Here is a 23,336-nt window from a genome sequence, read left to right as displayed (position 1 = left end):
TGCGCTGGAAAGCAGCAGCCTGAAAGAACAAAGGGGCTGGGGAGGGGGGTCTTTAATTTTTATTTTATTTTTTACTTTACTGTAGGGTTGTTTCGGGTATTGAAAATGCGATACCCAATCGATACTTTTACACCAGTATTGATTTGGTACTGTGATGTTCATTTCTTCGATACTAGACTGCGCTGCCTAGTATCTCCTCTTATAAGAGAACATGTTGTGTGCCGCGCAAGTTCTCTCCAGACAGACTGTGGAGAAGGAGGGAGTGAGAGGGAATCCCTTCCTCCTATGACGTGGCCGCCGCTGCAGACAGTGGTGAAGGAGGGAGGGAATCCCTCCCTCCTATGACGTGGCCGCCGCTGCAGACAGTGGTGAAGGAGGGAGGGAGGGAATCCCTTCCTCCTATGACGTGGCCGCCGCAGAGCCCAAAGAATGGGCGGGTAATTAATGCAGGAGGAGGGACGTGGGGTTTTACTATACAGTGGGCTGCCTGCCCTGCTGCACCATCATTACCATACACTGACCTGCGCTGTGTGCCACAGTCTAATACATATCGCTCTCATTATCATAAGAGCACAGTAGGGCTGTCATTACAATAACAGCGCAGCACTGCAGGGCCGATAGTTCTAGTAGCTTAACTGTGAAAAACAGGTTACTAGAAGTTCCTCTGTTGCACTGAAAGAGTTAACAGGGACATTTCTGATCTGGAAAGGAAAGGGTTACCCAGGCGCTGCCACTCGCTGTATTTCTGTGATTCTGGGCAGCAGGAATGAAGGACGAGCAGCTTAGCCAATAAGAGAGAGAAGGCGAGTCAGGTCAGCCAATCAGATGGAAGACCCTCCCTGTCTGCAGTTTATACCGGAGAGTAAAGACACGTGCTTCTGCCTGGAAAGAGGAAGGTGGGGGACACTGCATAGTGTACACACAGTGTGTATATGTGACGGGGACTGCATAGTGTGTACAGTGTGTGTCAGGCAGCCAGCAAGATTTGGGGTTAATGTGACTCATTAACACCAATCTTGCCACTACTGTGTTTTAAACATGATTGGGGGGTCACTTATTTTTAATGTCCTGCTAGGCACATGCTTTTGGACTGGACCCCATGTGCCTCACATTAATAGTAAGTGAGGTTTTTCTGCTTAATTCAATCAATGTTTTAAGTTTAAATAAATCAAACTTTTTTTGCGTTTTGTTATTTTTTTCCGCGTGGTATGGAATGTTATCGAGTATCGCAATACTTTTTTATGGTATCGAAACCAAATCAAAATTTTGGTATCGAAACAACCCTACTTTACTGTAGACATATTCAAGCCCTTAACTAACCGGCCAATGATTCTAACTCCATAACAACATGGTGCCGAACCAGTCACATAACCTGTAAAGGGTTTACAGAGCATCTACACAACTACTAAACCACGTGTGGGTCATACCTTCTCCTTGACCCTGTCCATCTGCACCTACAAGACAAGATAAACAGTGGCCATTAAGGAACAGTCTGCAGTCTTCACATTACTTCCCAGATGGGAGAACATGCATGGTAGGTTAGAAGAGTGGAAGCAGAATTAGTCGGACTACAGTCATCGCCAGTGAAAGCAAAATCGGCACGGAGATTTCAGTAGGTAAAACTGATCCGAGAAACCCTCCAACATACATTTTAGAGAAGACACACACCTAGAGGTCTATTGAGGAATTCCATGCTCAGCAATTCCCTAAAGCAGTATGGTCATCAAAATACTTCCATTGGGAAGCACCCCAATAATAATCCTGCCGGGTGTTTGGTATCTTGTAACCTGAAGCAGCAGGTCAACAGTATCTCAGAATACAGGCTGCTGTAAAAGGTGCGAGATCCTGATCCGTCATTAGGGTATTACTGACCCAGCGATTCCACAATATAACTTTAAAGGGTCTCAGAAGGAGAAAGGCTTCAGGAGTGAGGCGGACACAGTACACAGTGATGAGGAGATGCATGGAGACCTACCAGATGATGGTTGCATTGCACGACCTAGCAAAGGTTGCAAGCAAAACACACGCAGGATTAGAAGAAGCTAAAGACATTATGTTAACAAGACTACAAGCGATCATAAACAAGTGGTTAATATAGGGGTGACCTGTATTACTGCTTTCAATTCAGTTCCTGGGAACATCTCTAATACAGAATTTCAAGGGGAAGGAAATTTTTTAATGTGAATAAAAAACAGCTTTGGCCAAGTGACACTATTTAAGCAAAGCAGGTGAAAGCCCTGTGTACCAGTGCAAGCGCGCAGCTCTGCGTTGTGCCTGGCTGCAGCAGCGTCATCAGCATTGCCATTAAGCGCTGCTCATTTTAAGGATCAAAGCCCGTACAGCTCGGGGTGGTTTCACATCTCGTCTTATGTCTCAGTTTGACGTAGACGTTAGAAAAAAAAAAAAAGGATTTAAAAAAAAAAAAAAAAAAAAAAAAAAAAAAAAAGCAGCACACAACATTCTTGTATCCTGCAGAGTCCGGTAAAAAAAAAAAAAAAAAAAAAAAAAAAAAAAAAATTTTTTTTTTTTTTAACAGAACTCTATGGTTAATGGATGCCACTATATGGCATCAGTCTAATGGTCCAGTCACACATCCGTTCCACCAATCCGCAAAACACGGACACCGGCAACGTACGTTTCACATTTTGCAGACCGCACATCGCCAGCACTATAATAGAAAATGCCTAATCTTGCTCGCAATTGCGGAAAAGAATAGGACATGTTTTATTTTTTTCGGGAACGGAATTGCGGATCCGGACAGCACATAGTGTGGCATCATAGAAATGAATGGGTTCGCAAAATGCGGAACAGAATTGCGGACGTGTGAATGGACCCTTAGGCAGGGATGGACAACCTGCGGCTATTTAGCTGTTGCAAAACTACAACTCCCAGCATGTCTGCAACTATCAGCTTACATCAGGGCATGGTGGGAATTGCAGTTTTACAACAGCTGGAGAGCCGTAGGTTGGCCATCCCTGATCTAAGGCAACCGTTTAACGTATGCGTTTTTTGTATACGTTAAACGGATGGGAAAAACGTGATGTGAAGCCACCTTTAGACATTGTTAATGCTCAGCTTTCTTGTACTGCGCAAGCTTTCATAGTGCAAGGAAACAGCCGCCACTCAAATGCATTCTAGCCCATCATTAATAAAAGGTATCTGCCATTTACCACTTGGATTATCATCATGTCCTGCAATAAAGAAACAAACAAAAAAAAAAAAAACGCACATGAAAATAGAGGTGTATAGCGGTATACACTACGGCGGGCAACTGATGCAGATTTCTAATCACAGTCCAGGAAGCTATGGCATAGAATGTCCTTCATAGCTGCCTTTTCAGTTCAGAGACTAACAGAATTCTGCCACTAGAGGGCACACCATCTAACCGTCAGCATAGAGAATAGGGAATCAATTCAGAATTGTAGGAGACTCAATTCATGAGAATTTTTGGAGAGAGCAGGAGACTATGTAATCCATTCAATGTCACTTTTTGGTGCAGATTTTGTACAGAATCTGATACAGGATTGGTATCTGTACACACAGAGGGCACCCGGAGGTAAGTCTCCATACACATCTATGGGTGCCCCATCATACATATTGTACACAGTACATTAAAGGGGGTTATCCAAAGTATAAGACATGCCCCCTCATATAGATTATACTTACCCCACTCCCAGGGACCTGCATCGCCTCCGACGCCAGAAGTTTTAATCCGCATGACGGGGAGGTGCAGCAGCGGCCGAGCGGGGATCAGGAGCGACACGGGTGCTGGGGTAAGTACAATCTATATGAGGGGCCCAGACATTGGGGGGCATGTTTTATACTTCTCCTGCTCCCTGGCACCCGCATTGCTTCTGATCCCTGCTATTGGCTGCTCCCCCGCCGCCAGATGCATTGCTCCGCATGACGGGGAGGTGCAGCAGCGGCCGAGCGGGGATCAGGAGCGACACGGGTGCTGGGGTAAGTACAATCTATATGAGGGGCCCAGACATTGGGGGGCATGTTTTATACTTCTCCTGCTCCCTGGCACCCGCATTGCTTCTGATCCCTGCTATTGGCTGCTCCCCCGCCGCCAGATGCATTGCTCCGCATGGCGGGTAGGTGCAGCAGCGGCCGAGCGGGGATCAGGAACGACATAGGTGCTGGGGCAAGTATAATCTATATGAGGGGCCCAGGCATCGGGGTGGGGGGGGGGGGGGCATGTTTTATACTTTGGATAACTTAGAGCGTGGATGAAGTCTAAGTACACTCCCTATGAGGGCACGCCCAGAAGCGTACACCGTACACAGTCTAGTAGCCATTAAGATATATAAATCCCAAGTTTGTGATTTTCACATAGTTGAAAGGGTCATCAGCTTTGTGGTGTTCTCTTTTATCTGCGGAGGATGTAACACTAATAATCCTAATTACCATGGGAGGCAAACACCTACTCGCGTCTCCAGACAATGGAAGAGATTTCTTGATATTACAGACGGAGCTCAGCTTCATATAATCCTTCTGTCCCATCTGCCACACTATTCAGTTGAGGCCCCATCTTCTCAGTGAGTATATGGGAATATGGGAAATCACAAGGTTTTCTTGGATGCAGAAGGTGCCATCCTCGGATCAGTATTTAGCGACTCCAGTGGCAAAAGCCAGTGGTTTATTAAAGGGGTTGTCCAACATTTGGACACAGGCAGGGGCTGGTGTAAAATAATAGTATGTGACCGCTGCAGCCAGTCGCCTCAACTGTGTACCTTTGAGGTCAGTGACAGGCTGCAGCCAGGGGTGCACCACCAATGAGGCCAGGTGAGGCGATCGCAGCACCAGGTAGGGGCAAGGGCCATGGGCAATGAGAGCTTTCATTGTGGCAAAGGGGTTAGGTTAAGGAATAAGCACAGCTTATTTTGTTATTTGATGCCAGCCCCTTCCTGTGCCCAGGTGTGACGATTTGGGATCCCAGCAGGTTAGACGCGTGTACTCTATCCATACGGTGGTAATATAGAACAACCCCTTTCAGTTTCTTATGAATATATATATTTTTTCAAATGAAGACCACTCCGGCCCTCCATTTACATTAGGGCTGCAACAATCAATCGATGTAATCGATAACGGGATTCGTTGTCAACGAATCCAGTTATCGAATAATCGCTGATTCGTTGCTATGCGGGCGGGCTGTTTAAGTCGCTGCATCTTTATTTTACCTTACAATCGTGACGCTCCAGTAACAAGTTATTAACAACTAACAGGCAGAGCGGAGGGCGGCGTAACGTCACTTACTCATTCATAAAGTGGGCGGAGCAGGTGCGTCACGTGAGTGAGTGACGTTACGCCGCCGTCCGCTCTGCCTGTTAGTTGTTACTGGAGCGTCACGATTGTAAGGTAAAATAAAGATGCAGTGAGTGATTCGTCTGCTGTGAGCAGCAGGGCCGGGGCTGTTATGGGGAAAGGGATCTGTGCACTGTTATGCCCATAACAGCGCCACCCCCAGACGCCCCTCTCCATAACAGCGCCACCCCCAGACGCCCCTCTCCATAACAGCGCCACCCCCAGACGCCCCTCTCCATAACAGCGCCACCCCCAGACGCCCCTCTCCATAACAGCGCCACCCCCAGACGCCCCTCTCCATAACAGCGCCACCCCCAGACGCCCCTCTCCATAACAGCGCCACCCCCAGACGCCCCTCTCCATAACAGCGCCACCCCCAGACGCCCCTCTCCATAACAGCGCCACCCCCAGACGCCCCTCTCCATAACAGCGCCACCCCCAGACGCCCCTCTCCATAACAGCGCCACCCCCAGACGCCCCTCTCCATAACAGCGCCACCCCCAGACGCCCCTCTCCATAACAGCGCCGTCCACAGATCCCCCCCCCCCCCCCATAACAGCGTCGTCCACAGATCCCCCCCCCCCCATAACAGCGTCGTCCACAGATCCCCCCCCCCACATAACAGCGTCGTCCACAGATCCCCCCCCCCACATAACAGCGTCGTCCACAGATCCCCCCCATAACAGTGCCGTCCACAGATCCCCCCATAACAGTGCCGTCCACAGATCCCCCCATAACAGTGCCGTCCACAGATCCCCCCATAACAGTGCCGTCCACAGATTCCCCCCCCATAACAGTGCCATCCACAGATCCCCCCCCCATAACAGTGCCATCCACAGATCCCCCCCCCATAACAGTGCCATCCACAGATTCCCCCCCCCCATAACAGTGCCATCCACAGATTCCCCCCCCCCCATAACAGTGCCATCCACAGATTCCCCCCCCCCCATAACAGTGCCATCCACAGATTCCCCCCCCCATAACAGTGCCATCCACAGATCCCCCCCCCATAACAGTGCCATCCACAGATCCCCCCCCATAACAGTGCCGTCCACAGATTCCCCCCCCATAACAGTGCCATCCACAGATTCCCCCCCCCCCATAACAGTGCCATCCACAGATCCCCCCCCCATAACAGTGCCATCCACAGATCCCCCCCCCCATAACAGTGCCATCCACAGATCCCCCCCCCATAACAGTGCCGTCCACAGATCCCCCCCCCATAACAGTGCCGTCCACAGATTCCCCCCCCCCATAACAGTACCATCCACAGATTCCCCCCCCCCCCCATAACAGTGCCATCCACAGATCCCCCCCCATAACAGTGCCATCCACAGATCCCCCACCGCTACTGGATTGCAGGGTGGCCGTAACCATTGATACAAGCAGTGTATAATGTGATGGAAAGGAGGCAATATGGACAATCACAATACATTAGTAAGTGCCTTGTATTAACCTTCTCTACATGATAAATGCCATTTGCTGAAGTGACAAAACCCTCTAAAGGAATATATATGCATAATAGATTCATAATTAAGATGGATTTAGGGTACAGTCACATGACCTAGTGTTTTGTCGGCTATGACGGCTATTTGATGTGGCCCATGTTGCTAAGGAATATACAAAAACAGGAAGACAAACAGCACACAGTGCGGTATGTAACGACTATTATTCACCACTCTGAAGGAAATCCTCTGTGTGCTGGAAACATCAGAGAAATCACTGCCAGCACCAGAAACGATACCCGACTAACCGTCCTACACACAGTTTGGGGGGATTTATGTTTGCTCCTCTTTCTGGTCATTAGATAAATCTGTTTTGACTTTTTTTTCCCCGATGTTTATTATTTGCTTGCACCAAAGACGGGAGATGTTTGTGCCACGCCTAACACTTTGGAGTCTAAGCCAAATGGGGCTAACAGGAATTCATGTGTTAAACACACTAAGAATAAAGCCATTTAATGTACGGTATGTATAGACATCTTACCTCTAGGGTCCTCAGGGCCAAGTTCACCAAGATCACCGTCACCAATATCTAAACCGGAAAGAGAGAAAAGACCCAACACATTGGCTGCGATTAGACAGACAATTCTGGAACATCTATGCTTAGGACTATGTCGAGGCAGTATTCTATTATTCCTACTAGAAACCTCTAAGTCATTTGTCAGCAGTCTACAATAAAGCTTCCGCTGGGTGTCACCAGTTGCGGGTGTAACTCTGCTAACACCGATTGAATAGTGTCCGAGAGTGCAGGGTCACATCCCCAGTTGGACCCTTAGGCCTCTTTCACATGAATGATACGGATTTGCTACAGATGCGTTCAGTGAAACTCGCACCATTTTGCAAGTTCAGTCAGTTTTGTCTGCGATTGCGTTTAGTTGTAAAAAAAAATAAAAATTACCGCATGGGTACAATGCGTTTTAAAGGGTTTTTCACGCGAGTAATAAAAAAACTGAAGGTTTACAAACATCTCTTGGCAACCATCAGTGAAAAACGCATCGCATCCGCACTTGCTTCCGTGTTTCACAGGTTTTTCACTGAAGCCCTGTTCACTACTATGGGACCATTGTTGCGTGAAAAACGCAGAATACAGAACATGCTGGGTTTTTCACGCAACACAGACGTGATGCGAGAAAAAGAAACGCTCATGTACACAGACCTATCGAAATGAATGGGTCAGGATTCAGTGCGGATGCTATGCGTTCACGTCACGCATTGCACTAGCGCGGGAAAACTCGCTCGTGTGAAAGGGGCCTTATTGCAGACTACTGGCACATCCATATATGAAAAGATGTTCCCGATATAATAATAATAATAATAATTCTGGAACGCAAGTTGCTACTAAAACAGACATGTCCACTCCATGTAATAACGAGATTTTTGTATAACTTACCAGTAAAATCTCTTTCTCGCTCTTCCTTGGGGGACACAGGAACTCTTGGGTATAGCTTATCTCCATAGGAGGCGTGACACTAAGTAAAAGACTGTTAAGCCCCTCCTCCAGCAGCTATACCCTCAGCCTGGAGAGAGAGACTTCCAGTTATGTGCCCAAGTAGTGAAAGACAAAGGCAAGGAGTAACCAAACCAATACCAACAAGTCAGAAAAAAACACCCGTAGGGCAAGCAAAAAACAATGGGTGGGCGCTGTGTCCCCCAAGGAAGAGCGAGAAAGAGATTTTACTGGTAAGTTATACAAAAATCTCGTTTTCTCGCCCAATTCCTTGGGGGACACAGGAACTCTTGGGACGTTCAAAAGCAGTCCACAAACAGGGAGGGACCACAATCCAAGGCGAACCAAGCACCCTAGACATTAAGGCACCGCCGCCTGCAAGACCAAGCGGCCCAAAGCAGCATCCGCCGAGGCATAAGTGTTCACCCTGTAAAACTTGGTGAACGTGTGCAAAGAAGACCAGGTGGCCGCCTTGCACAGCTGTTCAGCCGAGGCACGATTACGCTGAGCCCAGGAAGCCCCGACCGCTCTGGTAGAATGAGCGGTAACACCAAAGGGCGGTTCCCTGCCCCGAGCACGGTAAGCCTCAATGATAGCCATCTTGAGGAAGCGGGCAACAACCACCTTAGACGCCGCCAGCCCCCTGCGCGGACCCTCCGGAATCACAAACAGAGAATCCGAGCGTCGAAAGGGTCTGGTCACATCCAGGTAGATCCTGAGAACCCGAACAACATCCAGACGGTGAAGATCCCGCTCCCGGGGATGCGACGGGGACGGACACAGAGAAGGAAGGACAATATCCTCATTCAGGTGAAAGGCGGACACCACCTTTGGAAGAAAATCCGGAACAGGGCGGAGAACCACCTTGTCCTGGTGAAAAACCAAGAAAGGCTCCACGCAAGAAAGAGCCGCCAACTCAGACACACGCCGAAGAGACGTGATAGCGACGAGAAAGAAAACTTTGCAAGACAACAAGCGAGGGGAAACCTTGCACAGAGGCTCGAAAGGGGAAGATTGGAGAGCCGTCAGTACAACGTTAAGATCCCAAGCAGGAACGGAAGGGCGATGGGGGGGAGCACAGTGAGCAACCCCCTGAAGAAAGGTCTTAACTGGACCGAGCGGAGCCAGAGGGCGCTGAAAAAGGACCGAAAGAGCCGAAATCTGACCCTTCAGGGTACTGAGACCCAAGCCCAGATCCAGACCAGACTGCAAAAAGGATAAAACCGTAGGAAGGGAAAACCGCAGAGGAGGGACCCCCAAGGCCTCGCAGAAGGCCAAATAGGCCCGCCAGGTACGGTAATAAATCCTGGACGAGGCCGGTTTACGCGCACGAATCATGGTACGGACCACGTCAGCAGAAAACCCCCGCCGCGTCAGGACCGCGGTTTCAATAGCCACGCCGCTAAACGTAGCGACCCTAAATGCTGGTGGAAGATCGGCCCCTGAGAGAGGAGGTCTTCTCTGAGAGGCAGAGGCAAGGGAGCGTCTGCCAGAAGCAACATAAGGTCGGCGTACCAAGGACGACGCGGCCAGTCCGGGGCTATCAGGATTGCTGGCGTGCCCTCCGCCGCAATCTTCCGAAGGACCCGTGGAAGAAGAGGCAGGGGCGGAAACACGTAGAGGAGCGAAAACTCCGTCCAGGGGAGGAAGAGCGCGTCCGCGCCGTAAGCGTCCGGATCCTTGGCCCTGGCCACGTAGGTGGGAAGTTTCTTGTTGAATCTGGAGGCCATGAGATCCACGTCCGGACGACCCCAACGGAGACAAAGAGACTCGAAGACGTCGGGGTGCAGAGACCACTCCCCCGGGTCGATCGTCGTCCGGCTGAGGAAATCCGCCGCTCAATTGTCCACCCCCGGGATGTAAATGGCCGAAAGGGCCGGAACATGAACCTCCGCCCAGCGAAGGATCAGAGACACCTCCCTCATCGCCGCCGCGCTGCGAGTGCCCCCCTGGTGATTTATGTACGCCACAGCCGTGGCATTGTCCGATTGGACCCGAACAGGGCGACCCTGAAGCAGCGAAGTCCAGTGTCGGAGCGAGAGGAGGATGGCCCTCAGCTCCAGAACATTGATCGGCAGTCTGGACTCCGATGGAGACCAAGTGCCCTGGACGGACCGAGGAGGAAACACTCCCCCCCAACCCCACAGACTGGCATCGGTGGTAATCACCAGCCAAGTCATTGGCAGGAAAGACTTCCCCTGGAGAGGGGTCCGCAGCCACCAGAGGAGAGAGGAACGAACCTGGGGGGAAAGGGGAAAATGCCGATCCAGACTCTCCTGGGACTTGTCCCAGGCGGACAGAATGGCCGTCTGAAAGGTGCGGGAGTGGTACTGTGCGTAAGGAATCGCCTCGAAGCAGGACACCATCTGTCCCAGGACCCGCATGCTGAACCGGAAAGAAGGACGGCGGTGGGACAGAAGGCTCTGAACCGACCGATGGAGGAGCAGGCGCTTTTCCAACGGAAGCCGAACCACCGCTGAATCCGTATCCAGCAGCATCCCCAGAAAGACCAATTGCCGGGAAGGAACAAGAGAGGATTTGGGTAGGTTGATAACCCAACCGAACCGGCGCAAGGTTTGCAGCGAGAGATCCACACTGGCGGAAGTCAGTGACAGAGAAGGCGCCTTGATTAGGAGGTCGTCCAGATACGGAAGTAGAAAAACTCCCCTGGAACGAAGTAAGGCGAGGACCGGGGCAAGGACCTTTGTGAAAACACGAGGGGCCGTCGCCAGCCCGAAGGGAAGGGCAACGAACTGGTAGTGGTCGGACCCCACTGCAAAACGCAGAAAGCACTGATGACACCGTGCGATTGGAATATGAAGGTAGGCGTCCTGGATGTCGATGGAGGCCAGAAACTCCCCCTGTTCCAGAGAGGCCACCACCGACCTGAGAGACTCCATCCGGAATCGCTGAAGACGAAGGAAGCGGTTCAGTCGTTTTAGATCCAGAATGGGACGCACCGAACCTTCCTTCTTGGGGACCACAAAAAGGTTCGAATAGAACCCCTTGAACCTGTCTCCCATAGGAACCGGGGCGATGACTCCTTTGTCCAGAAGGGTGTGAACGGCAGCAAAGAAATCGGCCGCCCCTCGGGAATCCCGGGGAACCCGAGAACGAAAGAACCGAACTGGGGGAAGGGACGCAAACTCGAGTTTGTACCCGGAAGACACAACCTCGAGGGCCCAGGCGTCGGAGACGTGCGCCTGCCAGAAGTCCCTGAACAGGAGGAGACGTCCCCCCACCTGGGTGGGTGGGGGCGCACCTTCAGGCGGGGGCCTGCTTGGTCACGGGAGCGCGAGCAGGTTGTGATTTGCGCCAGGAGGGCTGGGTCCGAAAAAAGGGTTTTTTACGCCTGTCCTGGACAGGGTTAGCGGATGGACCCGAAGCGGTGCGAGGAGCGGGAGCCCTACGAGAAGACCTGAAGCGGGAGAAGGTGGGACGACCACGAGTGGAGCTCCTAGCCTTAGATTGGGGAAGATGGGTACTCTTCCCCCCCGTGGCTTCAGAGATGATTTCATCCAAACGGGTCCCGAACAAACGAGAACCAGAGAAGGGAAGGCTAGTAAGAGACCGCTTTGACGCGGCGTCCGCCGACCAAACCTTTAACCAAAGCTCCCTCCTAGCCGAAACGGCCAGGGCAGACGAACGGGCAATGAGAGCCCCCGCATCCAGGGATGCTTCACATACAAATTTACCAGCCTGAACGATAAGTTGAGCCAGAGCACGGAGGTCTTGAATAGGGACGTCGGATTCAAGCTCCAGATCCAGCTGAGACGCCCACTCTGAAACCGCTTTTCCAGCCCAAGCGGAGGCAAAGACTGGCCTAAGAGCGGACCCGGAGGCCGAAAAGATACCCTTTGTAAGGGCCTCTATACGGCGATCCTCAGTGGATTGTAAGGAAGAACCATCTGCGACGGGGATAGCCGTGCTCTTGGACAAACGGGCCATGGGGGGGGGGGGGTCGACCTTAGGAGGTGACGCCCAGTTTGTAATGCAATCCGCCGGGAACGGATAACAAACATCTAACTTTTTCGGCGGGGTAAAACGTGCATCAGGACGGGCCCAGGCCTTAGAAACCACTGACGAAAAGTCAGCATGGAGGGGAAAAACCGCAGACGCCTGCTTCTGGCGAAAAAAGGAAACACTGTTTTTTTCAGGATCAGGAGGATCATCGTGAATCTTAAAGGTATCACGGATATTGTTTATAAGATGGCCCACGGCGGAAGCCAGCTTTGAAGGCAGTGCCGAATCCATATCCCAATCGGAATCAACCAGCTCCCCTTCAGAAGGCAAATCCTGCAATGAGGAAGGACCCGACTGAGAACGCACCCTTGGGGGGGGATACCGAAGCATCCGAGGATGACCGGTGATCCGCCCTTGACCGCTTCTGGGATTGACGGGCTCTGGAGGAGTCGCCTGCAGAGAGAGACTCAGACGGGTCGGCTAAGACAGCGGACCCGGAGGGCCCAGCAGGGGAATCATCCAGCTGCGACAAGGGCAACACATCTGCAAGTCGGCCCACAACGCTAGTGAGACTAACCACAGCCTGGGAGAGGGATCTAGCCCAGTCAGGGGGATCCAAGAGGCCAGGGGGTGACACAACAGATGGCGGACCCTGCGATGGGTCTTTGCAAAGCGAGCAATGCGGGTCAGACTGCCCTTGAGGAAGGGGCGCCTTACATGCGGTGCAGGTATGATACCAAGGTCCCACAGGCACTAAGGGGTCAGACATGTTGGTAGGAGCAATATAAAAAAACTGCATCCAGGCCAGGGGGCTGCAGTGGAGGAAAGGGTCAACAGTCCTACCAGGTCACAGAGGAAGCAGAACGGCAGCGGCAGCAGCAGAAGAACGGCGGCGGCAACCAGAGCAAAGGTCCGTCCTGCATTGAGAATCACAGAAGCACGCAGGCACGAGAGGAGGCGGGACTAGTGAGGCGTGGGAAGAAGGACGTCCGGCCCCTGACTGAAGACCAAGCAGGACGCGGCAACGAAAACTCCGCCCCCCGCCGAAAACATTTTCGCGCGCGCGATTCAAATCCCGCATCCGAATCACCACATGTCTCCCAATGTCCCCCGCCGCAGCGGAAGCGAGAGGTAGGAAGCCGAAAGGAGGACAGGGGTAGGCGTCCTGTAGAACAACGGCCCTGCGCGAACAGCGGTCGCATATACCCGGCCGCTCCTAACAACCCTCCCCCATGAGCGCCGCTCAGTACTGACAGGGCGCCAGGCCGCCCCAGAATCGGAGCAACGAGGCCAGCAGAAAAACGGGGGAGCACAGAACGGAACGGAGGGGAGGAAGGGAAGGGAGGGGGGGGGGGGAGCTGAACGGCTGCACTAGCCACCTCACCATGCGATGTCTTCACCCTCTTGTCCATCCAGCTGGGGACGCCCCTTCAGCCACTGGCACAGAAGTGACAGTAGCTGGAGAGGGGCTTGCAGGTGGGCGACCCAGTGCTGGCGGGATGCAGGGGAGCATGAGCTGCCCTGGTCCTCCTTTTCTTCTGTGGGGGAGGCAGCAGGGCGGATAACCGGCCCTGGCGCAGCTCAACCCCGGGAAAACAGAGAAGTCTACTGCGACTCTGTTGTCCCTGTGGAAAAAAATCAAGTGAAAAAAATAAAATAAAAAATTAAAATCTTCGCAAAGACAACTCTGCAGTGCAGAGAGTGTCTTGCCTCCTTGACACTAAGCAAAAAACTGGAAGTCTCTCTCTCCAGGCTGAGGGTATAGCTGCTGGAGGAGGGGCTTAACAGTCTTTTACTTAGTGTCACGCCTCCTATGGAGATAAGCTATACCCAAGAGTTCCTGTGTCCCCCAAGGAATTGGGCGAGAAAAGGATTTTAATGGCGTTAGGGCCAGCCAGACACGTGCTACGAACTGCAAATTGCGGTCCGCAATGAACGGGCAACAATCATGTGCCCACCGTCTTCAGACCCATTCACTTGAATGGGGTCCGCACCACAAAAAAGTAGTGCATGCAAGTACTTTTTTGCAGTGCGGAGGCACGGACAGGAAACCCATGTAAGGCTTCCGATCCGTGCCTCAGTTTCGCACCGCATCATGGGCACTCAAGTTATTGGGTCTGCATCCGTCATGCGGTGCACACACGGCCACTTTTTGCAGGCCGCAATATAGGCATGGCCGGGCCATGGCTGTGGGCATGAGCCCTTACTCGCATCCTTTTAATTACACTGGCTTTTAAGTACTGCAGAACAAGCTTAAGTATAATTAGCTCAGACTAGTCATCTGGGTGGAACTGTCCTCGCTGTATTCACGCCCATGACATGGCCCAGGGGGTCTATGGTAGTAGAATCACTGCTGAATTCTTATCTGCTGAGACTCTGTCTACCAGTCTCTGGCCCCCAATGCCCGGAAGTACGTACCCCTGCCTTCACTACGTATGCCAGGGGAGCAGGAATCTATAGGGCATGCACAAGAAGACTACAGCAATGCCTTACTGGGCGTGATCACAGTAAGGACTGTGTGACTACTGACATGAAAGGCTCCCACCAGATGACAAGCCCGGGTTACTTATAAAACAAGACGTTTAAAAAAAAGGTTAATTTTAAGCACTGTTGCTTTATAGCCAACATCGCTACTACAGAGCTCCAAAAAGTCAGCTGACAAGTTCCCTTTAGAGAGTTATCTGACTCAATTCAAAAGTTCCCCAAAAGGCCCTGAATGTGTTAAAATAATATAAGATTGCATACTCACCAATTAATCTCCAGCGCTCACCTACAGTCAGTGATTACAGGCTGCAGCAGTTATGTAACCTTATATGGCATGACTACTGCGGCCAATCAGTGCTGAGGCCAGTGATTGGCTTCAGCGGTCAGATGCCATATATGGCTACGTCACCGCAGCCCCCTGGAAACTCAGACTGGCGGTGGGGACTGGAGCGGCATCACTGGAAATGGTGGGGGGTTAAAGAGGTTATCCAGTAGTGCAAAAATGTCAAAAAGCCATAGCAATGCTTGTTATATGGTTACAGATGCGACACCTTTTTGTGTGTTTGTTCGTTCTTCAGACTCGCACTACTCCTCGCAGGGCCGGTGCAAGGATTTTTGCCAACACAAGCGAAGCTACATTTTAGCGCCCCCCCCTTTCCCGCGCCCCATCCATGATCACATCATTAACCCCCGCCCGGACGGCCCTGGCCCCATCCATGATCACATCATTACCCCCTATTGACAATAGGGGGTAATGATGTGATCATGGATGGGGCCAGGGCCGACCGGGCCGGAGGGGTGGGAATGATGTGCCATGGGGGGGGGGGGAAATGTGACACACAATAGGCTATTGTGTCACATTTCTCCCCCCCATGGCACTTAATCCCCCCCCTGACGGACGGCTCTGGCCCCATCCATGATCACATCATTACCCCCTATTGTGTCACATTTTACCCCCCCATGGAACATCATTCCCGGCCCCCGGCCGACCCTTCCTGGCGGCCTGGCCCCATTCCCATGTCACATACAGTGGCATACTCAGAGTACAGACATTTACATTGTCCCCCCTGCCCTCCCTCCATCATGTCACGGTCACACAAACTAGCGCCAGAGCAGAGGCGCTCAGGCTTAGCACGGCATCAATGATGTGTTTAAAAAAATTAATTACAAAACAACAATAATTAATATTAGGGGGGGGGGGGGGGGCGGGGTGTGTGACCCCCCCAATATTAATGATTGTTGTTTTGTAATTAATTTTTTTAAACACATCATTGATGCCATGCTAAGCCTGAGCGCCTCTGCTCTGGCGCTAGTCAGTGTGTGCGCTAGCCTAGCGCTTTTTGCTCATGGGCGCTCATCTCATCATTTTGAATTAATTTTAAAACAAATGATCTGATATTAATTATTATAAAATAGCATTAAAAATTCAATTCAGACCTACGCCTACCCTAACAAGTCCTGACCTGTCCTGTCCTGTCCTGTCCTGACTACGTCTCCTGCTGCTGCTGGCTGCCAGAGGGCCAGTGTGCGTCTGACTCTGATCTGAATCATCTGCTCTCATCTTACTGGCGGGAGCGGCTGCCTGTGTCTGACTCAGACACAATCAGTCAGCTCGAGCCTCGCCTATGGTACCTGCGCTACCCGCCGCCGCCGTGCCGCTCTCACACCAGTCACGCCCCCTCTGCAGGTGACTGTGTTGTGTACTGTTGCCCTGACTACGATGAGCGCCGCCGGCCGACGCACGCAGGCTGGGGACGGGTGGTAATGTTGCCCTGACTATGACGAGCGCCGCAGCTGCCGGCCGGCACACGCAGGCTGGGGGCGGGCAGGTTCACTGACGGCGGCGGCGCTGCAGCACAAGCAAGTGCAAAAAAAACGGCATTCATTCATTCTTCCGTTCTTCCGCCCTGCGCAGGGCGCGCCCTAAGGCAGCCGCTTGGTCTGCCTTATGGTAGCGCCGGCCCTGACTCCTCGCGCTCAGACACTTCCCGGTTAGGGATGCGCTAGTTCTTCAGGCTCTCAGCATCCACCCACTGCACCCAACGCTTCTCATACATGCCCAGTATACTCCTCTCTGCCCACTACACGCCCTTCTTCCCCAGATCCTTAGTCCTGTCCACAGTTTATTTTTGATTGATGGCACTAATTAGACGTACATACAGTTACATGTAAATATCAGTCTTGCCAGGTCTATGGCAAAACCATTGCAACTTGCACTGTAAATAAACATGGACAGAACCCACTTTCTACCCTCCACCTTCCTGTCGCCACCGGATGCACTGATGACTATGAGTAGGTATAGTGGCCCACCCGTCTTGGCCTATAGTTAGGTGCACGGTTATCAGACTGCCCCTCAAGTCCATTGTAGTATATAAATATTACCAGGCCCTCATTCATCAGGACCAATGAATATTTATCATATCCACATTTAATTAAACAGGTCGCATAAATATATTTATTTCTCTATGTGGTATTTACAGCTGCTGGATTTTGATCTATATTTTGTTGTGGGGGAGGGGGGGGGGGTTGTATTTGTCTTTTGTAGAAGATGAGAATATGTGGAATTCATTGGTATACACGCAACTGACTGTGTATGTCTGTCGGCCTCAGAATATACCATCCACTTTCCACTGTCTTCACTGGGCCAGACAGATGGGCGCATTATCACTTGTCTGGTTTTCCAATAAAAATAAATACATTTAAAAAAGTATTTTTATTTTACATTTTAGTTGTAGATACATATGCGCCCTGTTTAATTACATGTGGGTATAATATAAATATTCCTTTTTTGATATTCGTTGGTCCTTGGAGCATTCCTGGATTAATATTTGTATACTACAACTGAATAAAGACTGCAGAGGCGCTGTCTGTACCTACCTACTAACCATATGATAGGTAGGTCCAGATAGCGGAGGCTGGATGAGGTGCAGTCTTTAGTTCGTGCGCTGTTGTGGAACGGGGCTAAAGGCGAGCGATATACGTGACAATAACAGCAACAGGTAATTGTAGGCGGAATCAAGTGGGCACGTCATCAGCAGGCAGAGCAGATGCAAACTAGTGGGGTCCCAGGATCAGATCAGGATATCGGCAAGGTTAAAGGTTGTAAATTAGAAAGTTGATGAGGTTGGTTGGCATTAGGACAGGTTGTAAAAATAAAAAGGTTACTGGTGGAAAACCCCTTGAAGTGATGACCATTCGATCTTTTATTATTTAAAACACATTTAGTGGCTTTGGGTAACTTTTAAATAAATTGGACAATCCCTTTAGGCAGATGCTCTTCCCCAGGGCCAACTGTAGGCACAGGCCTACCGTGCCTATAGGTAATCCAGCCCTGTTCATACACTTTCCTGCTAGACACCCACAATGCCAGGTTAGCTCCTTTTCCAAGGATTACACTGCTGTTTTTTCCCCCCGCAGCAAAGCTGATGCGAAAGAAAAATTAATCACTGAACATTAAGAACCTTCTTTTTTATCTGTTCAAAAAACAAAGTGTGCCTGGACCATAAATTGTAGCTAAAACATTTAGGTCAGCCTTCCCAGCAAAAAATCTGTATAATTGTACTTGTATTATGCATCATGCCACCCCCAGATAATCCTCAGTACTAGGACTAGTAGCGAGATCTAGAATATATGGCGTGCATGAAGCCGGCAGACTGCAGTTTTACTTACCTCTGCCACCACCACCTCCTCCACCACCTTGACCTGGTTGAGGTTTGTTAGCTGGATTGTTGTGACCATCTTTAAAATAAATACAAATAAAAAAAGACCTGTTAGATACAGCCAACCCCGATTCTGTAAGAGTATATGAGGTGCCTACTGAAAAAGGCTCCCTGACTTGGCCACCAAGATATGATGACAAAGAGGTTTCCCAAGTTAGGCTACTTTCACACTGGCGTTTCTGGGTCCGCTTGTGGGTCTCACAAGCGGCCCAAACGGATCAGTTCAGCCCCAATGCATAAGGATCCGTTCAGAATGCAAAGAGCGAAGATAGCAGGCAGAGACCAAAGGGTGTATTAGACGTTTGCTTGCTCGCTAGCGGAGGAGACCGCTACCGTTATGCCATCATTCGTCCGCATGCTGTACACTGGTTTGCCGGCAACAGACCGTAATTAGACAGCACGATCTGCCGCCAGCAAATTCTGATCTTTCAGCATTTGCTCGTTCATCGGGCAATCAGTGGCAGTATTAAACTGCAAGATGATCGCTAGTGAGAGTTCATACATGTAATACACCCTTAGGACAGGTTGTCATGTCCTGTACTTCAGGGACAGGGAAGACAATCACATGTTCTGAATACTGAGTGTCACACAAGCAGAAGAAACACCAGGAGCATGGTGATGCGGGTACATTAGTGATAAAACATACCACAGTTAAATCAGTCGCAAATACTTTTTCTGACAAACCCCCTTGAACATTATTTACAGGCCTGTGGCTTATAGGGAAGTGACACAAGAAGCCACCTCCACTTTCCAGCACCACGATCAGCATTGAATGTGGTGTGGAAGAGGCTAAATGGCCAACACCTAAGATTTCCCAGTCCTGGCTGTGCAGGAGAGTGACGGACAACCCAGCAGGTGGTCACTCATTTTCACCATCATGTACATTTATGTCAGGAGGCGGGAGGAGATGCCTTGCCATGACTTACCTGTAAAAGCCGGTTTCTCTTTCTATTAAACTCAACTCCCTGCAATAGCAGGCAGACCCGCAACGACCCCACGATCCTGCAAGGTATTTCCCCAGCCATTCCATTTATGTTGGTGGTATGGGGCCAAAAATCTCAGTATCAGTTGAGGTCTCAGTCATTAGTTATCCCCCGTGCACGTACAAAAGACAGTAGTGTCAAATAAAACTAAATTTTCCATGTCTGACAGTACATTATACAATATATATACACAATTATTACCATCTCCTCCTCCAAGAGCATCTCCCAAATCAAATTCTCCAGCTGCGGGGGGAAAAAATAAATAAATGATTACCACAAACTTTTATAGCTTGGTGTACATTTGAACAGAATTAGCTTCTTACATGCTTCGGTTTACAGACCTGCCATCTCCTACATCAGGTCACACTTGTGCTCTGCTGCTCCATTCATTCTCTATGGGACCGCTGGACATGGTCAAGTAATGCACTCTATTACCACTAGTCCCAAGGAAAAAATAAATAAAATGGAGCAGCAGTACACAAGTCCAACTTGCCGGTCCATTCATTTGGGGAAACAGAACCCCTATTCTCAGGATCCCCGCCAACCAGAAACGTATTCCCTAGCCTATGGAAACTAAACGCTTGGCACAATCCTTTTCATATGTGGGGGAACCAGGCATTTCCTAAAACCGACATAAAATGTAAAAAGGTGGGTGTTAAAGGAACACTAAACCTAAAATACAGAGCGTATAAAAGTAAAGCTCATAAACAAGCTGCTCATAATGTATGAGTAGGGATGGGAAGGTTTCTTCAGTTTCTCATAGTTGAGGGAAACTAGTCTTTAAGGGGCATATATTTCTCTGAATGTTCTTCAAGTTTATAAACTTTGTAGTTTATTCCACAATGGCCACTTCCAGACAATAAAAGATTGTATTAAAATGCCCAGCAGAAACAGACTTCGATAAGCCCTTGGTTTGCCATCCTTTTAACAGTCCATTCTGTTCGTCATTGGTAATTAGGTCAAGTAAATGTAGTGCCCTAATGTAATATACAAGCACGTAGCAGGAAGATTTAATGCAGAAAATACTTACCATCACCGCCACCTGGTTGAGTTTTTGGAGTTGGCTTCTTGGGTATGCCTTAAAAAAAAAAAAAAAAGAAGTGAAAATACATCAGTCAATTCTTAGGCAGGTGCTGGGTAGAAAGAGAAGGTAACAATATAAAATCTTCTTTATTGAGAAGTCCATAAAATCATCTGCACGGAGTGTAATACATAGATCCCCCACGAAAAAAAGGTCTACGCGTTTTGGACTAAATCCAGTACTGGCTAGCCTGTTCTCATTATGTATGCCGTGTCATCTCCTACACAACAAGCAAGACATTTATGGCCGATTCCACCAATGAGCCACAGATGTCTCTAGGGGATCATACACTTAAACAATATGGTAAAGTGCTATAGCTCTGTTTTGATCATTATTTATACCTTGAAGATCACATTTGAAAAGAATTTGCTTTTAACATGCATTGCTTTACATAGGACCTCCCAGCATCTGACACATCAGGTCACCTCTATGGGACTGCCGGAGATAGTCAAGTGCAGAGCTCCGCTACTGTCGGCAGTCCCACAGAGAATGAATGGAGCAGCAGCACACAAGTCAAACTTGCCGGTCCATTCATATGGAACCCCTGTTTTTGGGATCAGAAATTAAAAATCTGAATTATCCCCATATTCTGCGGCTAAAAGCTTGGGACAATCCCTTGCTTTTATGGGGAAAATGAGCATTTACTTAAATCAACATATCATAAAAGCAGACATGTTCTTTATACTACACCCAAAATGCAGCGCATATAAAAGTAGAGATCGTGAAGAGCTGCTCATATAACGTACAAGTATGTATGGAAATATTTCTTCAGTTTTCCAGGTAAACCAGTGTTTAAGTGGGGGGGGGGGGGGGCGGCAAATACTGCATCTCTCCGAGCATTCATAAAATGGCCACTTCCAGACAGTAAAAGATCATACTACACTGACCAGCAAAACAGACCTCGATAAGCCCTTGGTTTACCGTTCTTTTATGTTCGTCATTGGTAATTAGGTCAAGTAAATTTAGTGCCCTAATGTAATATATCCTGTAGTGTTGAAAATACTTACTATCACCTCCACCTGGTTGAGGTTTTGGAGTTGGCTTCTTGGGTATGTCTTAAAAAAAACGAAACAAAAATACAATATGATTTGATTTCTCAGGCACTGTAGAGCCATGGCTGCGGAAACAATGTCATGGCAATTATGGTACACAGGTATTGGGTAAGGTTTTCTCATTCCACTCAGCACAATCTGGTTTTCCTGTACCATCTCCTACTCTCAGGAGAGACCTTGGAAGTGAGACATATCTGGCCAATTCTACCAATAGGCCAAAAAATGTCTCTAGCGTATAATACTCCACATCAACAGAATGTTAAAGTGGTCCTCTCTCTGGAGTGGTCCTCTGCTCTCTACTTCCTGGTCCTGGCTCGAGACACAGGAAGTAGCTTGGAACGGCCACTCCTCCAGTCACTGGCTGAGACAGGTCACCTCTGGGAACAGTAACTGGTTGAGCGGTACTTAGTTACTTCATGTGTGTCAGGTCAGGACCAGCATTGGAACGGCGGAAGGCATAAAAAATAAATAAAAAAAATGTACCCCCCAACCCTGGGACAAACCATTGCAAAGTTTAGAGATCTGACATCATAAACCAGCGGTTTGTCACCATTACTCTGCATCCCATTGGTTCCTCCTTAGCAATAGCCTACAGGTCGAACATGACGCAAATCTCAGGCACTGAACATGTGCTTGGGAGCAAATATCCACGCAGGAATACCATTTGTAAATGGTAATGTAAAGAGGTCAAAACTGATCCTGCTTTGATTTCTATAAATACTGTATATGCCAGTAATCAGCACACAATACTTGACATAAAATGCCATAATGCTAAAAGGTGGACATTCAAGGTCAAGTCCTAATCTCATGTCCATGACTATCCATATGCAGTGAAATGTATCCCAACTGATACTGATGGTACGAAAAGGTAAAATCTGTAAAAATAAAAAAAATGAATAAAAAGGAATATAAAGTAAAAGTGATCTGTGAAGAAGAAGTAAAATCTTACTTACCAACTCCACCTGCATGATCATCAAAATCAAAGCCTACAACAAACCAAGAAAGCAAAAAGAGAAGATAAAGAACATCTGATATCAAAATGCAGTTTTTATATATTCTGCTGAGAAGAGCTGAACCTGACTGGTCAGAGCCCTCGCTGCTTCTACAGTCAGGGGAGTCTCCTCTGGGTGGGTTTTTCATTTTTCTGCTCATATATTTGAACAGAAAGACATAAAAGCACCACTGACTTGAATCTAGCCGTATGGACAGAAGCTGGACTTATTTCCTGAAAAGTTATATTTAAAAAAACAACATTAAAAAAAAGATTAAAAAACAAAAACTGAATACTGACAAGGGACTGTACCCCAACAATGGTGACAACTGTTCATAAAAGGTGAGTGTTCACATTTTTCATATTTAGTATTACAAGTTGCGTTTCATCACGTTTGCGGCACAACTGTCAATTAACCCCTTAAAGAAGAATTCCTGCAAAAAATGTTATTCTGTGATCTGTTAGGAAAGTACATAATGTTATCTGTAGTTAGTCATTTTCTTACCAGTGACTATTTGTGCATCGTATGTGAGGAAAGGAAGTCAGTTTCTCTATGCACCCCTTATGGGAGCATTCATAGGAATGAATAGAAAAACGAGATTTTTGTAAAACTTACCTGTAAAATCTCTTTCTCGCTCTTCATTGGGGGACACAGAGACCGTGGGTATAGCTATGTCCTCTAGGAGGCGTTGACACTAGTAAAAGCTGTTAGCTCCTCCCCCGGCAGCTATACCCCCTCCAGCCTGGAGAGAGAGCTTCAGTTTGTGAGAAGCAGTAGGAGAAGCAAGTAAACCAACAAAAAAACGT

The 23,336-nt window shown here is 49.1% G+C and overlaps 1 protein-coding gene across 3 annotated transcripts in view; it reads right to left on the bottom strand.

Moving 5' to 3' along the window:
- CD99 (CD99 molecule (Xg blood group)) overlaps positions 1-23,336 on the bottom strand; it is a 60,788-nt gene that overhangs the window by 7,863 nt on the left and 29,589 nt on the right. For 2 of the 3 annotated variants that reach the window (XR_006388145.1, XM_044284035.1), the window contains exons 5-13: positions 22,492-22,524; positions 21,494-21,541; positions 20,436-20,483; positions 19,607-19,648; positions 18,373-18,441; positions 7,294-7,341; positions 3,171-3,191; positions 1,976-1,999; positions 1,428-1,454 (exon numbers count right to left, since the gene is read on the bottom strand). Coding sequence is in view for 2 of the 3 variants with exons in the window: in XM_044284035.1 (XP_044139970.1) it covers positions 1,428-1,454; positions 1,976-1,999; positions 3,171-3,191; positions 7,294-7,341; positions 18,373-18,441; positions 19,607-19,648; positions 20,436-20,483; positions 21,494-21,541; positions 22,492-22,524 (360 nt within the window). In the remaining variant the exon portion in view is untranslated. The remainder of the gene's footprint in view (positions 1-1,427; positions 1,455-1,975; positions 2,000-3,170; positions 3,192-7,293; positions 7,342-18,372; positions 18,442-19,606; positions 19,649-20,435; positions 20,484-21,493; positions 21,542-22,491; positions 22,525-23,336) is intronic. The other variant, XM_044284036.1, reaches the window with a different exon arrangement.

Source organism: Bufo gargarizans, chromosome 3 (assembly GCF_014858855.1).
Source record: "Bufo gargarizans isolate SCDJY-AF-19 chromosome 3, ASM1485885v1, whole genome shotgun sequence".
Classification (NCBI taxonomy): domain Eukaryota; kingdom Metazoa; phylum Chordata; class Amphibia; order Anura; family Bufonidae; genus Bufo; species Bufo gargarizans.
This window is presented reverse-complemented; position numbering and strand designations above follow the sequence as displayed.